The sequence below is a fragment of the Telmatherina bonti genome, assembly GCF_933228915.1.
Source record: "Telmatherina bonti genome assembly, chromosome: 17".
Classification (NCBI taxonomy): Eukaryota; Metazoa; Chordata; class Actinopteri; order Atheriniformes; family Telmatherinidae; genus Telmatherina; species Telmatherina bonti.
In genome coordinates this window covers 28,955,967-28,973,574 of record NC_136615.1, presented here as the reverse complement: position 1 = coordinate 28,973,574, position 17,608 = coordinate 28,955,967, and the positions used below count along the sequence as shown (strand labels likewise).

At 42.2% G+C, this 17,608-nt stretch overlaps 1 protein-coding gene across 1 annotated transcript in view; it reads left to right on the top strand.

The window, feature by feature from the left end:
• Positions 1-642: 642 nt before the first annotated feature.
• whrna (whirlin a) overlaps positions 643-17,608 on the top strand; it is a gene marked incomplete at both ends in the record, with an annotated part of 233,084 nt that continues 216,118 nt past the window's right edge. The window contains one exon of the mRNA XM_079257072.1: positions 643-1,386. Coding sequence (XP_079113198.1) covers positions 643-1,386 — 744 coding nt within the window. The remainder of the gene's footprint in view (positions 1,387-17,608) is intronic.

Genomic DNA, 17,608 nt, shown 5'->3' with positions numbered 1-17,608 from the left:
CTTTCCGTCGTTTTGGAAGTAAAACCGCGACAACAGCGGGATATTTTTAGACCAACTCTTGTGGATACAAGGGGAAAAAAAGCACAAAAATAACTTTTTTTTCTTTTTACTGTGCAGGAAATGTTTAGTTTTTCTTTTTGAGTTGCTTCTGCAGAAAGGGAGCAAAAGCATTTTCAGCTGCGGTGGTGCGTCTTTGCGCCCTGGAGAGGAGCTGAGGCGGACACCAGAGAAGTGGTGGCTCTGCAGCCACCTGACCCCCACCCCACCCCCTGGAAAATAAGACGGCAGCTAATGACATGCAGGCTGAGAGCCTTACGTGGCGCATTAAGCTCCCTGACAGTTTTCCACGAGGCTTTAGCTGACGCGCAGTAAAGTTCTTCTCAGTAAGACAACTTCCCGGAACTGAATAATAATTTGCGTGAGTCAAAAAAATTGAATTATTTGACTTAATTTTTGTTTCTTCATCGAGCTATTTATAAGTAATAGTATTTCTATCAGAGCTTGATGTCATGGCTGTAAGAGGAGCGCGACTTTCCCGGCGGTGGTGATGGCGTGTGCCGGTGTGATCCAGCACCAGCAGCCCGCGATGCGCGCTCTGTAACCCGCAGCAGCGTGGCGCCGCGTCCCGGTCCCACCGCCAGGATGAGCAGCACCGACCTGGAGCGCATGTCGCTCAGCTCCTCGGCCAACTCGGTGGCCTCCAGCGCGCGGACCCTCTCTGCCAACGTGCGGAAGCTCCACAACGCGCTCAACCTCCTGCTCAGCGAGTTTGAGAGGGAGCAGTTCATCCACTGCCTCAACGTCTACCACTCCAAACGCAACGTGTACGACCTGGTGCAGACCCTCAACGTCATCCTCAACGCCCCCAGCAAGCGGCAACTTCTCCCCATGCTGCGCCTCGTCATCCCCCGCTCCGACCAGCTCCTCTTCGAGCAGTACACCTCGGAGGGTCTTTATTTAAAGTCGGATATAGTTGCGAATAATGGCACCGCCGAGCCGCCGCCGGGGGACTACCCCAGCGCCAGCCCGACTCCCCCCGGACAGTTCTCTCCGAACAACCCGCCCGAGTTCCAGGTTGCGCTGCGGGGCTCTCCGGACAGCTTCAGCACCAGCAGCGACGGGACAGCTCCGCTGGTGCCCCTGCTCGGGAGGAACTTTATCCACGAGCCCCCCGGCGAGCTGCGGCAGGTCACCATGAAGCGGCACAAGAGCAACGAGGGCCTGGGCTTCAGCATACGCGGCGGCTCGGAGCACGGGGTCGGCATCTACGTGTCCTTGGTGGAGCCGGGGAGCCTGGCGGAGAAGCAGGGGCTCCGGATCGGGGACCAGATCATGAAAGTCAACGACAAAGTCTTCGATAAAGTCACCCACGCGGAAGCAGTGAAGGTAAGCCGCGTGCAGTTTGCTCCTAAACACCAAAATTTGCACCTGGGGACCTTTTAAAGCGGATTCCACAGGAATATAAAGTGTTAAACCTGGAAGCAGGGTCTAAGCTGGGGCCTTGGCCTCTGGTCTGTGTGTTTGGCCACGTCCACAGTGATTCTAGCTGGTTTGCTGGAGATAAACCAGGATTTGTGTGGGAAACAATGTTGCAGCTTCGTGTATTTTTTACCACCAGAGTCGTGGTGTTACAGCAAGCTCAGAGTATAAACTACTTCTAGGAGGATGGTTGGTAATTAGACACCTTGAGAGCACGTGGTGGTAACCATAGAGGCGCGTGTGTGTGTTTGAGTGTTGTCCGTAAAGCCCTAAACTCAGCATGAAAACCTGCTTAATTCCCAAAAACCACAAATTAGAAGTAAAATAAGAATTTCATTTGATGAAATGACACATCAGTGAAACGTTGCAACCATGATTTGAGTCACGTGAGCTGTCCATGGTGCTGAAAAAAACCCATTTTCTTCTTTTTCTCCTCCGTTTCCCCACTTTTATCCATTCACTTCTCTTCCTCTGGTTTTAGTGATTGATTTTTGTGATTGCACTCATTCCCACCTGTGGTGGAGTCCTCTCACACGCGGTTCTTCCACAGGTGGCGCAAGTCAGTCTGATCTGACTCCATTCTTTCTATGGAAGATTTTCCTCTGGGCGTTGTGCTGTATTTACTTTGGTGTTCTTATATTAGCAATTTTATGTAATCTAGTAAACAGTCATAGTTACAGTGAGACTTTTTAATCAAATCAAATCAAATCAGAGATACTTTTTTCATCCCCGAGGGGAAATTCAAGCTTCAAGCCAAGGTTTGACATACAGACATGTAACATTAATAACAAGAAGAATGACAGAACCAAACTGAAGCTCAGGCCCTGCAGCCAGTTTTACCGGCGCCGCCTTATAACAGATAAGAACAGAGATACATTAGGATCATAGGGGGTCGAGGGAAAAATAAAGTAACTAAGGTGGCGCTACGTAACTTTGTGAATTAAAAAACTCAGTTTGATGCAACAGTGACATTTATTATCAACACTCCTTTAGCGTGTGTCGTCCTGCAGCATCTTGACGCTTCATGGGGCTTCGCTCCACACTTTACAGCACAGCTTCACACGTTAGCATGTGGATATTAATACACACTGTGCTGAATGTGCACCATTACTGCCAGGAAACATGTGGACATTATTAGAGGCATGATGTCCAGGTTTGCACCAACTGAAGGACAAGGACAGTAAACTATGATTAGGTTTCCAGTGTTTTCTTCCATCCATTTTCCTCCTCTTATCTGGGGTCAGGTCATGAGGACAGCAGCTTGAGCGGAGAATCCCAGACTACGCTCTCTTACTGCTTCTTCCAGCTCATCCTGATGTTCTGAGGCCAGCTGGAAGACGTGGTCTGATCAGTGTGTTACAAGGGGAGGTGTCCAGGAGGGATCCTAGCCAGATATCAGAGCAATCTCATGTGATTCCTCTCGATGTGGAGGAGCGTCCTCTTGGATGAAGATGCCTCTCCTCCTATGTTGAAGGCAGAGCCCAGACATCCTACGGAGGAACCTCGTTTACGCTGCTTGTCCCAGCATGTGACTGTATGTCAGGGATCCTCAGTCCTCCATGTCCTGCAGGCTTTCCATGCGTCCCCGCTGCAACACACCTGTTCACACATCAGTGTGTATTTATCAGACATGTGCAGAGCTTGTCTAAGTCTGAGTTCCAGTGAGGACACTTGGAAAACCTGCAGGACGCTGGCCCTCGAGGACCAGGATTTAGGATCCCTGCTGGCATGTGAAGGCAAGAACATAAATCTGCAGCTTCACCATCACGCTCGGCTCCAGCAGACCAACCTGCACCAATCTGCCTGTCGATGCGTCATTTTCCCCTGGAACTCCTTCACCGAGGGAGGATCTCATTCCTGACTCGGCACTTCACCCTTTTCTCTTCTTTGCAGTTGCCAATCATCTTCGCAGCCGCTTCACACTCAGCTGCCAACCGGTCCGATGCAAAGCAGCCTGAAGTGGGAGACATTTATCGCTGTTTGCATGTAGCTGATGGGTCAGGCACCTGATGACTATAGATTATGTCCTGGAATGAGTCATTTCTAACCTTCAGCTATCTTGGAAAAAGTCATTCACTCCCCCAGTGTGGATTTTTATAATTCACTTTCTACAAGGCCCAGCCATAAAGCAGTTAATCCAAAGCACTGCAGCCTAATGCGTAGCTGTAATAAAGTTTTATGCCTGCTCTTTCATTTCATTCTTTTTTATTTTAAGCTTTTTTTATTCCTAAGACTGGTCATGTGGGGGTGAAGTCCTGACGTTGAGGTCCCACTATATGTATATATTTTATTACTAATCTCTCTCATTAAGTGTGTTGATGATGAGCTTCGTCTGTCCTCTCAGTCATTTTGTTGAAGACACAAAGATCCCGTTTGTTGGAACAGATGTTTTTCTAAACGCAGCAGTCGTCGTCCTAGTTTGTCTCGTTTCCGTGCATCTGCTCTGCAGGCTGAATTCCTCCAGGAGACGACAGAGGAGCATCTCTGCACAGATCCCGCTGCATTTTTCCTCTTATTTCACATGCAGAGCCATCTCTCATCTGGAGAATTTGTCAATACTTTTGGCTTGTTCTTTAGGTAAATGGCTGATTTTCAGACGATGAGGGAGTGAAACGTAGTGGTTTGCCCTTTTCTCATTTTATCTCTAGATATTTTCTTTATTTGATTCATTTTCATTCTCCCCACACTGTCAGCAGGTTTAGGCTAAAATGCCACAGCCGCTGAGTGCTTTGTTGTTCTTGTTGGACTGAGAAGGCAGGCGGTGGGAGAGCAGACTGGTCTGACACAAAATCCCGCTGGAAGTCATTACTGCTCCATCTTGTTTATGCTTTCCCACTTTTGTCCAGCCTCTTAGAACTGTAATCATTTTAACCTTTCAGACGCTTCTAGTTTTTCTGTACAAAATGAATTTGTGTAGCCAAAATGGCACATTTATAATCTACTGAAAAACTAATTTGGTCCAACTACTAAAGTTTCATATACATATAAGTATGGAAAATTTACATACTTATATGTATACATCAACATGTTAGGAATATTTGCCATTCATTTACAGTATTAAACTTTATTAATAGTTTGGCATAAACTTTATTAGGAACTTTACATAAATTTCATAAACAGTTTTACATGAACCTTATTTAGCGCAGGGTTTTTAACCACTGTGCTGTGGCACATCAGTGTGTCGAGAGAAATGATCCAATTTTCACCTCATTGGTCTAAAAAGTAGAGTGAATAATTATAAAATTCACTTTTCATGTATTTATCTGATTTCTATTCTTTTTTTTTTTTTTTCTTTTTTCTGATTTCTACTCAGGACATCTTGTCAAGATGGATTTTATATTATTATAGGCTTTTTATATATATATATATATATATATATATATATATATATATATAAATATTTGGTTTTTGGTGCCTTGTGATTCTTTTTCTGTGAGATAAAGTTTAGCTTGGCTCAAAAAAGGTTAAACATTTATTTAGAGCATCACATTAACTTTATGTATATAAATCTAGATGGATCATTCTAATAAATTCTATTAGCAGGGTTACGTTTATTAAATGTCGTTCATTCTTCTCAGTTATATTTGATTGAGTTTACACACATTTTATTTTCTAGTTAAGGTTACAGAAACCTAATTCAATTGGATGGAAATTTCTCATCGAATTGAATTCATGAACTTTGGTTGTTGGACCAAATTATTTGTTTCAGTGTCGCAGGGGCCGTTGCTTTAACCTGAACTGGGAGGATTTGATCTGATCAGAACCTCATAGACTGTCAGAGATGTGTCTGAAAATGTTTTCAGATTGGCTGAAAAGGACCAAACACCAGTTTATTACCTCAACTTTTCACTGAAGGGAATTGAAGGCAGGCTATTGATGCTAAAAGCACTTGCCTCCTGTTTGCACACAAAATGCTGCACTTGATCAGTGATTGAATCAGTTTAGGAGCCAACAAACCACAAGGTTATGAATAAATAGCCTTTTATAAAAACTGTATTAGCTAAATGAAAACTACTTGAAAACATTTCTTGAATCATTTTCATTCTGATCATTTAAAACAAAAGTATAAATACACAATGTTAAAGTTTGCCTGGTTAGACCGCGGAGAGCTCGGCGAATGTAAGCTTCTGGCATGTTTGACAGTTGAAATGTCACCAGTGAATAAGCTGCTGTCTGAGCACTTCTGATGAATCCAGTTGTGACAGCAATCCGTCTCATTCAGGCTAACTCAAATCTCTCATAGTGCAGACAAAAATACAGAAATAAAAGACTGTGATGGTCACTAAATAAGTTCCGGCTCAAAGGATCCATAACAAATAGGACCGCCAATGTGTTAGTAATGATTCAAAGAAAGTTTTAACACAAAAGCAGAACAAAATGCAAGATGAGGGAGATGGGAGCCCTGGCCAAAACAAAGGGAAGTGGGAGTAAAGCACAAACCCGCCATGCGGTGGGCTGTTGTGTCCTTTAATGAACCAAAGCTAAAAGCAGGGTTGATATTAACTCCCAGCTCTGCGATTTTCCAACAACAAAGCAAATTAAAGCCGCAAGCGGCATCTATCGGGCATCCATCGGGTCCAAGCCTCATCCCCCCTCCTCACACACACACACACACACACACACACACACTGTGGACTATGTTGATAAACAAACAATAACGACTGTTTTTAACTTTGGTGAAAATCCAATGTACTTCCAAGGAGATATTCAATGCGCTTAAAGTGAAAAAAAATAGGTGTAAATGCCAAGATGGCGGACACCCCGTTGCCATGGCAACAGGTGTTTGATGAACTTTTTTGCTCATCTTGGGATGTTACACATGTGTGCTGAATTTCATTGTCCTAAGTCAAAGTAGGTGATCAGGACCCTCAGGACCGGATGGACGGATGGATGATGGATGGACTGACGGAAGGCATCCTTTCACATATTTCACTTGTTAACTGAAGGACAACAAACACAACGCCGGCTGCATGAGCTTTCCGCCTGCACCTCACATCAGACAGGTTGCTAACGAAGAGGATGGTGGTGTTTGTACAAAATAACTGGACCAGTAGACGAGTTGAGTTTAACGTTAAAATCTCCCAGAACCAGAACCAAGCGCCTCCTCTTCAGCAGTCGGATTCACCTGATGACTTTGGCCAAACTGAGGACGTTCTCACTCCTCATAGTACGTTAGACTCAGTGAGATTTGGGCATGCGACATTCAGCCCGTCACTTTGCTTTCACGCTGCACTCAGCTTTGTTTCTGCTTTCTACACGGAAGATGCTTCCGAACTTTTGTAGACGTTCTCGCTGCCTCCATCTTGCATCCTGATAGTTCTGTTCGAGCTCTTATGATCTCTTGCTCTGCTTTCTTTTCCACTCTTCTTTCTGTATCATTTTCTCGTTCTTTCCTGACTCAGCCACAGCGCCCATTGAAAACTGCCGATACGTCGACACCTGCTTGTGTAAAGTAAAACGTCCTAGAACTGCTGCCCAGTGATGGCACCAGAAATGTGCATCATAAACGCCACTATGCCATCAAACAACTACACAACACAGACTTTTAAGGTTGTAAAGTCACGTCGTGCATCTTTAGCTACATATGTGTGAATACGGACAGAGCTTTCTGTAATATAGTAATGTATGGAAACAGGAACAATAGTGGTCAAAACTTAAAACTGTAACAGGATAATAAACACTTTCTACTTTTTGTTATTTTTAGGCACTGCACGCCTAAACAACTTGGAAAGTTTACACCCACAAATATGTTCAAAGAGTGACTAGAGAAAAACTTGCAGTAGCCTACAGCACAGCAGACTGTAGAAGGGCAACAGTGTTTTTGCTTTCTGCTATGTGTTATCTATGCCAAGGTGCTTGTGTTATATCTGTTAGGGATTTTATGTAAAAATTACTGGGTGGGTTTTTGTTTTTTTCTCTTCTGAGGCCAGTTCTTGGTCTAATTTAGATTCCATTAAATTTTTGAAGTGATCTGGAAGGAATTTGTGGACACAGAGATGTTTAAAATGATTCTAACAACTGTGGGATGGAGCGATTATATCCAAATAGTACAGTATAGTAATACAGAGGTAGGTTACACCTCCTATGTAGAACATAATAATAACGTGGTGAATCCAGTTTTATGGATTAGAAATACAGGACTGTTGGTTTTGCTGTATATCAGAATAAGAGGGGATGTTTTATTGCTGGTAGATGGACATCTGAACACAGTCAGGCTGCAGGATGAATAACCTTCACTGAATAAATATGAAGTCATTTTGACCGTTAAAGAAGAGCTCGGCGTGTCCGGTCTTCATTTGGAGTCTGCACACACAACGTTGGTTTGTAAATATACTGATATTGTTTGCTTTACTTTTCAAATTCCTTCATTTCTTCATTTCCTTCACCGCTTTAGTCCACTCCAAGCCGCAGAGAAGCTGGAGTCTGCCCCAGCATTTGGCAGGAGAGAGGCAGGTGAACCCAGGACTGGTCACCAGTCCATCACAGGACACAGGGGAAAAAAAGCTGTAACAAATTAGTTTTTTAATAAATATTAGAGTATCAATGAAATTATTGAGATATATTGTTATTTCAAATGGTAAAGGTGTGTTTCAATCGTCAATGAATCTATCCCTGGAGGGGTCACCACAGCGAATCATTGGCTTCCAACTACCGAGGCAATACGAAAGCCCCATTCGCTCAATCGTACACGTTTTTCGCCATGTATATGTCGGACTATAACAGGGTGGAAATCACAATATGGGTGGAAATGAGCTGCTTGGTAGAGGTCTGCACTCTGAATTCTTTACTAGTTGGTGTTGTTCCAAGGTATTTCTCCTGTTTTTGGAAGCACTGGAATGAATGTCCTTCTTAATAATTATGTGTGTGTGTGTGTGTGTATAGGCTATGTGTCTATACATGTGTGTGGTTTTTCTTTTTTCTCTTCCTTTTTTCTCTTTTTCTTATTAATTGCTGATATGAACCGATGTGTCTGGAATAAAGACTAAATGAAATGTTAACCAGAGACTAAGCTAAGCTAAACATCCCTCAGTCAGCGGGTTTAGGGAAGGAAAGGGCTGCACTGGATCTATAAGACAAGTATAAAGGAGAATCCAGCACCATAATGGCCTCATTTTAATAATGTTGTTTTCCTAATTGTTGGAAGACAAACTTTATGGAACACCTCTAACAGGCCAGAATATAAAGCAACACCTGACTCTCTGAATAAAAACTGAAATAAAACAAATCATGAGACCTTAGTACGACGTAATACCACAGAATCCTACAGTAAAGCATCACAGGTCTGTTCCAGAAAGTGCCTCGTCACATTATAAACCTAAACACCTCACTGCACGGGGTCTTTAAATGAAATGCGCCGCATGATAATGAGGTTATGCAACTGCGAATTCTGCACAGCGTGTCTGCGCGTTAACGGCATCGAGCGAGACGAAGCTGTCACAAACACGGAAAGGGCTCCGAGCTATAAATCAGTTTATATTGGAGCAAGATTTCTCCCTGCCTCCCACCATCTAATCAAGGCACTGACCATTAGCAGTCTGCAGAGCTGCTCCAGGCCACTCTTCTCCCACTCCTCTAACCTGTGGCCCTCCGCATGTCAACGTCCCCGGCAGCAGCCTACAGTAGGTGTCCACCTGGTGAGTTCATACCGGCCAACTTTTCATCTATTTTTAATCCTCCTCACCCTGTGGTCCTCTTGCAGCTTGCTGATAATAGCAGCCTTCTACAGACTCTAAAGCCTTGTAGCGTTTCTTCTCATTACTGCAGACATGGATGCAAACTGGACAAATGCAGCCACTGTATGGTGGGTCGCACAAGAAATTCCTTCATGGCTCCTTTGTTTCTTTTATCTTCTTATCTCTGTCTTCAGACTATCTGTCTTTGTGCCCTATTGTTGCCGACCCACACCCACCTCAGTCTTGAAATCAATCAAATTAAGAGGCGAGAGAGCTGGGTAGTGTAAAGCTTGATGGCAAGACGGGACTGCCTCTCTGCTTGTTGTTAAGGCTCTGGTCCGGGATGAAACAATTTATGTCCCAATCCTTTATCCTGTCACATCTCGGCGCTGTAGGACGACGCCAGGGAGGAGATGATAATGAAGCGGTACAAGGAGGCGGCTAAATGCTGATGTGGCAGCTGACCCTGACAAGAAGCAGGGATGATGGTAGGCTCTCAGGAGGAAGGGGAAAGCTCTAAAGCAGCAGGGTCTCAAAACTTTATCTGGAAGAAACGCTGATTTAATCAGGTAACACAAATAGGATTCTGTAACTTTGTCACTTTTTGAAAATAAACCAAGTTGTTGAGCAGATTGCGGCTCTGCAGCGTCTTGGTTTTCCTTTTGAGTTACAAGTTATTTTCAGACTTTTTCATTTTGCGGTATTTTATTGTGTATGTGTGCTTGAAGAAAGTAGTGGGGGGGGGGTTGTTTAACTTGCAGGAGTTTGAGTGTTTCTGTAACTTCTGTAAAAGGAGGAAATACTTGTTAAAAGCGCGTCCCTCGCCGCTGAGACATGCCAGGGACTGAATCATCTGTCAAGCTGCCAAGAAGCTCGGGATGACATGATGAGGGGAGGGAAAGCTGAGAAACGATAACAGAGAAAGTAATCCTGACCGCTTCAAGAGGCTGACAGGAGAACGTGGGAGTGATAGACAAGCTGCTCGGATGTGGGAAACTTTCCCAGCAGGACTAACATTAAATAATTTTACAGCTTTTTTCACTGTAAGTGTTTACAGCTCAGAAGGCTTGTTATGTTTGTCAGTGTGAAGGCTGGTAAACCTCATGAAGAATGAGAGGATGAAAGAGTGACTTTAGACGTGGCCTCTGCCAGTGTGTGAACGTAATATCATCACAGTGTTTCCAGTCACAATAACTGGTCAGTTTATTCAGCGTCCCTGTTAACCCCGTTTGTGTAACCCAGGAGACAATGGACAGAAATTTCTCTTTTTTAAACTTGAAGTCATTTTTTATTAGGGATGGGACGATATGCTTCTGTCCCGATTCGATTCCGATTTTTTGGGTGCCGATTCGATTTAAATTGCGATTCTCACAATTGTTCAATATTGCTGATTCTTGTAGATCAAAAACAAAACAAATGTACAAAACTTTCTTTTGCTCGTCATTTTTCTTGATTTCGGTGAGTAAAAATCAACAGAACAGTCAGACCATCATTCTGCTGCTATTTTGCCCAAGAAGACAAGTAAAAATATCAATAAAAACAATCAAAATTGCCCAAAATTTTAAAATTTATTATTTTTATTTATTTGACAAAAAAAAACCAACTATTTTTTTTATTTAAAAAAAATCAATTTCAAAATTGTGAAGCAAGAAATCCCGATATTGGATATTTCAATTTGATTTTCCCATCCCTATTTTCTATGAAACATCAAAAAACAAAAGAAAAGCCCGTCTGTGATCTTTCACTATGAAGCGTCAGATTTGTTGTAGAACAAATTATATCCACTAGGGGGCAGAAAACAAGTATTGGATGGCACATCACAGAGCTTTTAGCTAAGTTTTAACAATAAGCTGGAGCTCTCAGAAGCGACGTGTATGAAATACAATGCATGTGGCGGTAAAGGGTAAAATTATTCATGTGAATGTTTAATCTAATCACATCCAAGTATCTCAGTGCATTTTGTGATGCAGACAATGTCTGGGCTACTTGTTGAAGTTCACAAAGTTCATACAAAAGTATGCAGAATACCATCTCTGAAGGCACAACACGTCCAGCCTCGAAGCAGATGGGCTTTAGCAGCAGAGGAGCATGCTGGATGTCACTTTTCTCAACTAGGAACAAGAAGCTAAAACTACAATTCACACAAAAAATGCTGCATGATCCAGATTTCAGCTGCCAAATTTAGATGGTAGGGTAAGAGGGTGAAGAAAAAAGACAGGAAAGCATTGGTTAACAGTTCAGGCTGCTGGTGGTGTAATAGTGTGGGAGTTATTTTCTTTGCCCACTTTAGGCCTCTTAGTACCGACATGTCATGATTAAACCACCACTGCCTACCTGAGTGTTCCTGCTGACCATATCCATCCCTTTATGAGCATAGTTTATCATCTCCTGATGGAAACTTCCAGCAGGATGATGCACCATGTCACAAAGCTCTTATCATCTCCATCATGATGATGAGTTCACTGTCCTCCATCAGCCTCCACCATCACCAGATCTCCATCCAACAGAGCAGCTTTGGGATGTGGTGGAGCTATAGACGGTTTATGAAAGATGGACGGAGCCTCCGGCGGTTAAAAGTGAAGCCTCTGCGGAAGTGCATAAAACTGCAGTTCCCCCTTCATCCACTAGAGGCTGCAAAACAGAGCAAATCCCCATGAACTCCCATGTTAAAAAGACCAACTTCACGGCAGAAATAAACATGTTTACAGCCTGGTTCAAAAATCTATTTTCGGTTTAATAGGTCAGGTTTACCTTCATGACAACTGTGGGGGGAGGGAATTTTTTTATAACTCGCCTGTTTAAAAGTAATTTAATCTCGAAGTTCGGCATATTTAGGGGCGTGTCCTTTTGATTGACAGGTACCTGATCTCCCGCTTCAAGTCAGAAGAACGTGGACGGTTTTTAGCCGGTTAACAACATGACTTAGCTTTAGCCCGCTTACCTCTGTTAGCTGGTTGGCTCCATTTATCTCCGGGTTAGCTCTTAGCTACAGAAAGCTTGGAGTTCGCTCGATGTCAATCATCTACCAAGATGCTCACAGCCCTCCTCTCAGCTCCACCTCTTTGCCCATATTTGTATTTTCCGGGCGAGACGACACACGTGACCCTGCCAAGATGGCGACGGTATGAACCGCCCACTGAGCTTCAATTCAGCTCGTCAGAAACCTACGGGTGACGTCACAGAGGCTCCGTCCATCTTTTTAAAGAAAAATACAGTCTATGGGTGGAACAGGAGATTCTCATCATAATGTGCAGCAACGTTGTGATGCTTCATGTCAACATGGAGCAAAATCTCTGAGGAATGTTTGTTCTAAAATTCCCTCCCTTGACCTTCATGTGGTCAAGCGGTTGACTGTAAAGGATGTAATGTGAGTTACAGAACATTTTAGAACTTTGCTGTTATAAAAAGCAGCATCGATAGGCCTCTGAGGAGAGACTAAATGCTTTTTAACAGACCAAATATGTTAATTAGGTTTTTGGCTTCTTACTAAAATGTTCCTAAAAGCCCACCGCTTCACATAACCATGTTGCAAAGGCTTCCGGTGGGATTACAAATCACAAAATGACCATTTAATGGTAATATGTGTACTCTCATAAAGAACTTATGTCCACAGTATACAAATCACAATGCGCATGCTGTACTATGATTTGTATGACATGTGGGCCATCGTGGCTGGAATAATGCAACCTCAGGAGGAAGTTTTTTGTCTTGTAGCAAGTGTGCTTCAGCTACAGGAACAGTCCTTGTTTCTGGTGAAATGAAGGAGCTTTTGGCTTGGTCCAAAATGGCTCAAGTTGAAAAGATGTGGTTTTGCAAATTAGATAAAACAAAACAAAACACACAAAACAATCTAACATTAAAGCTTTAGTGGAATTTTTAACAACACAGGTTTAAAAAAATTGATTTTTGTTGCAGCAGAAAATTAAAGCTCCATTTATTTAACATGATTTAATGAAGGGAGTTTTACAGGACAACGAAAGAACATTAAAATTTCACTAAGTTAACAAAGTGGATTCAATCAATTAATTCAGTTTTATAGAAGTGCATAATAAATTTTCTTTAGTGTGTCAACAGTTTTCAATACTTTTAATTTGTTTAATTTGTTCTCATTTTGTATTTGTGGTTCATGTTTCTCTATTTACATGTATAGTATTAGCAAACTAATGAACATTTATTAAGATATTTATATATTGATTTAATGGACTTTTGATGTGCACAGTTGTCGTGGCGATTTTTTCTCTTTGCTTTTCTTCCAATGGAGAATTGTTTGATATGCAAAGACAATTACTATATTAAGTGGCTCTATTAGGCACATTTCAGGCTAATTTGGTTTTATATGCGAGTCTGGAAAGACAAAAAACAATAACAAGCATTTTTTCACAAACCCTTATATCCATTCTACATCAATCCTCTCTACATTAAGCCTCTGCCAGAAACAAGCACCACGAGAATGTTTCTCCCTGAGCAGCAGCAAGCGCAGGACGTATCTGTTTGGTAAATACTCACTTTCCAGCTGTAGTCTGAAATAACATTGTTTTGCCATTTTTCACTCACCTTATATAATCTTAATGTAGCTTATCACTAGGATGTTTTTAGCATGGTTGTCATGTTTGTAGCATTCCTCTATCTACATCTATTGTTTCACGTAGCTTATCACTGAGGTGTTTTTAGCATGATCGAAACAAAACCAACAGCGTTTTTGGGTACATGGGTTTTACTTACAGCTTTTCTCTGATTGGAAACGTCGTCCTTTATTGTAGAAACAGAGCCTCCATTTGGCAAAAGCCTGGGAGCCAGACCTGGCTGCCGGATCAAATTTATTCATTCATTCATTCATTCATTCATTTTCCAAACCGCTTATTCCAATTCAGGGTCGCGGGGAAGCTGGAGCCTATCCCAGCCGGCTTTGGGCGACAGGCAGGGTACACCCTGGACAGCTCGCCAGTCCATCGCAGGGCCAAATTTATTCAATTAAATTAAATTCAAATCAATTCAGCTTTATTTGTATAGCGCCACTTCACAACAATGTTGTCTCGGGGCACTTTACAGACACATAATTTAAAGTCAGTTCATAAGTCAATTCATAGCCTAGCTAATAGAAATCAACTGATTGCATTGAATCTTGACTTCGATCCAATCCCCCATCCTGAGCATGCATGAGGCGACAGTGGGAAGGAAAAAACTCCCCTTTAACAGGAAGAAAACCTCCAGCAGAACCCGACTCAGGGACGGCAGCCATCTGCCTCGACTGGTTTGGGGGGAGAGGACAGGAAAGACAGATCTTTTATTAGCAACTTTTATTCAGGAAGACCTACAGAAAGAGAGGAAATATGTTACGATACTGTCAGAAATTTACAAGGTACTACTGTGTACATCAAGTGATGTCCCCATGGCTACATAAGTATTGGATGGCTAGACCACCCCTAACTACCCTAATTATAAGAGCATAACCTGGAAACAAATTAGGGGGGCATTACATTTGTTGAGAGGGGCACAGTTTTTCAACCTACATTTTATATACCTCAGGATTAACAGTGGCTCTATGGCCACTCCCATATATATGTATATATGGGATAAAAATAAAAAAAAAAAAAATTAAAAAAAGGATCTGTATTGGTCTTTACTTTTTTATTGATGCAACTTTCCTCAACATGCATATATTATACATCAAACTTTATACAGTTATGATACAATCATAAGAGTGTCATAACCAACCAGTCTTATTTTGTAAAATATAAGAAGAAAGGGAAAGGAAGATATTCTAACTATCATCATGTAAATGGGTCCTGATCAGGTCCCCATAAATAATTCTGCCCAGTCAGGGTGTGAACAAAGACCATCTGAGGTCACCTCTGGAGGTTCCTGCAGATCTGAGGGTCGTGGGTGGGGTCTAAGAGGATTTACCTTGATTCCCACAAATGCCACCAGGCCAGTATCTGGAGTGCAGAGGGTGAACACCTCCTGTTCCGTTGTGTTCCTTGAGCCCTTTATAAGCAGCTTTTGTGGGGCCCACTGCTGTCCTGCTGTGGGAGGCACCACGGCCATATGGGGGGTATGAAGCTCACAACAGACTGAAAAGACAGTCTTATTAAATAAGACATAAAAACAAAACATCCAAACTTTCCAAAGTCAAGGACGTTGCTCTTATAACAGGACAGTTTCGGATTATAATGTTTGTGCAGCAGATTGAGGCATTGCACTGGCCAGAGAACTCTGATTTAACTAAATGAACGGGTGCTGCTCTCCTTGTTCTACCCTTCAGCAAGACACTTAGCACCTAACTGCTTCACTGGCCGAATGCTTGCACTGCTGGCGGCTTTCCAGCTGTGCCTGTGAGTCATAGTGGAAGTTTAGAGGATCGACGCTCCTCTCCTGTCTCAGGAACAGATGTAAATTTCCAATCAGTCATGCAGTCCTGTTGTCTCAGGCACCGTCGGGTCAGCCAGAATCTTAAATCAGGACTTTCCCCTTAGCAGCACCTGCTCTTCTGTTTTGCGTTTTCAGCCGTTTCAGAGAACATATCAGATGGTGTAGGAGCGTTTCTCTAATCCTGTTGCAAAGTATTGTTCAGGTAGGTAGATTTGTTATACAGCAATTTCAAGTTTAGTATCACAGAACACAGTAAATAAAATAGACATATTGAGAGATTTTCTGACGTTCACAATGGCTCACAAAGTCAAAAATCAATAAGTAGTTATATTAATAGATAAAAATGATTTAAAATCATAACATTTATTGTAGCGTTCTCTATGCAAAATCAAGCAAACGTAGTCTGTGCTCAGGAGTATTTATTTCCGGAGATTACACAGGCTACTGCGAGGACGTAGTCAACGCCAAAACACAATAGTCAAACCAAAAAAAAAAAAAAAAAAAAAAGCAAAGAGTGTTTTCTTTCTCTCTACACACCAGAAAGTAGTCCTGCCTCCCGCTCCCCCTGTCCAATCACTCATCCAAAACTGCTGTGACTGACAGGCTACAAGTTCTCTGAGCCATTCAGATTTCTGCAAAAACCACCATTATAGAAGCCAACCATTCTTATCGTCACTGAGCCGTGATTACAACAGAACAACACTGTAAACATGACAGCTAGGGCTGGGCGATATGACCTTTTAGTAATATCCCAATATTTTTATGGCATGTCACGATATACGATATATATCTCGATACTTACCTTAGCCTTGAATTAATGATTAAGTGCATACAATCACATCAGTAAGATGATTTTGTGTCTAGATTAAAACTTAATTGTTCATACTGTATTAAGATATGCTGATTTTAAACATTCCTGCCAAAAGGATGAAATTGTAACGAAGCAAATTGATCAAAACAGTATTTATTGAACAGTTAAAGCAGTGGCAGAAACATGTCATGTTAAATTTGAGGTACTACTACCTTTTGTGGTGACGCTTTTGCAACATATTTTGCATACGACAGTTGTTTGGTCAACATCCTCTCTCCGGTGGTATCCAAACCACCGCCAGATGAAGGATCCTGTACTATTTTTCTTTGTAACAAATTCTTCCTCCACTTTTTTTAAACTCGCGCTGCTACTGCTACCGGAGTTCTCTACTGGAAAAGCTGCTACACGCTGCCTCTCATGACGTAGCACGTAGCTCACGTTATGTACGTAACTAGGTGCGCTTGCTTTAACTGTCTGTGCAAAGTGGTGCAGAGTCGAGGAGGAGGGAATAACAGCTAAAAACAACTGTGTGACAAGAGGCTACTCGAATATGACGAATATAGGCATTTTCTATATCCCACAGGGGACTAGTCACGATATCTCGAGTATATTCAATATATCGCCCAGCCCTAATGACAATTAAATCCGCCGTTAGCCAAACCGCTACAGAATATAATACTCCTCTAAAAACACATGCTTACCTTCTCAATTCTAACCTTTTTGTTGTGGAGAGGTGGTGGTCATATGCACCCAGACACAAGATGGCGAGACAGGATGCGGAGGGAAATGCTTAGAATGACATTCAATTAACTGGAAAACACGGAAAAAGCTACAGACAACAAACTGGCAAATGGCAACTAACCAAAGTAGTATGTATACAAACAGAAACATAACTAGATGCATGTGTGTAACAATTAGACTAACTGAAACCATGTGAACTAACGAACGGTTGGCAAAAAGGGAAACAAAACACGAGAACTGAACAAGGAAAACTACAAAATTAAACAGGAAACTGGAACTAAAATCCAACACAAACTCCACATCATGACTCTTTTCTGTTCTGTGATTGAGAAGTAAACATCTTTATCATAAAACCAAAAAGAATTACACAAAGATCTTCCAAACCTTTAATCCAGAGGGAGCCTAAACCAGATTTAAGTCCATTTTTCCTGCTTTTTAAATATGTCCTCCATCCCTGCTAGCAAGAGCAGCATCTCAAGGGTTTTTTTTTATTACCTCTCAGAGCCATTTGTCTCTATAATTATAATGTGAAATA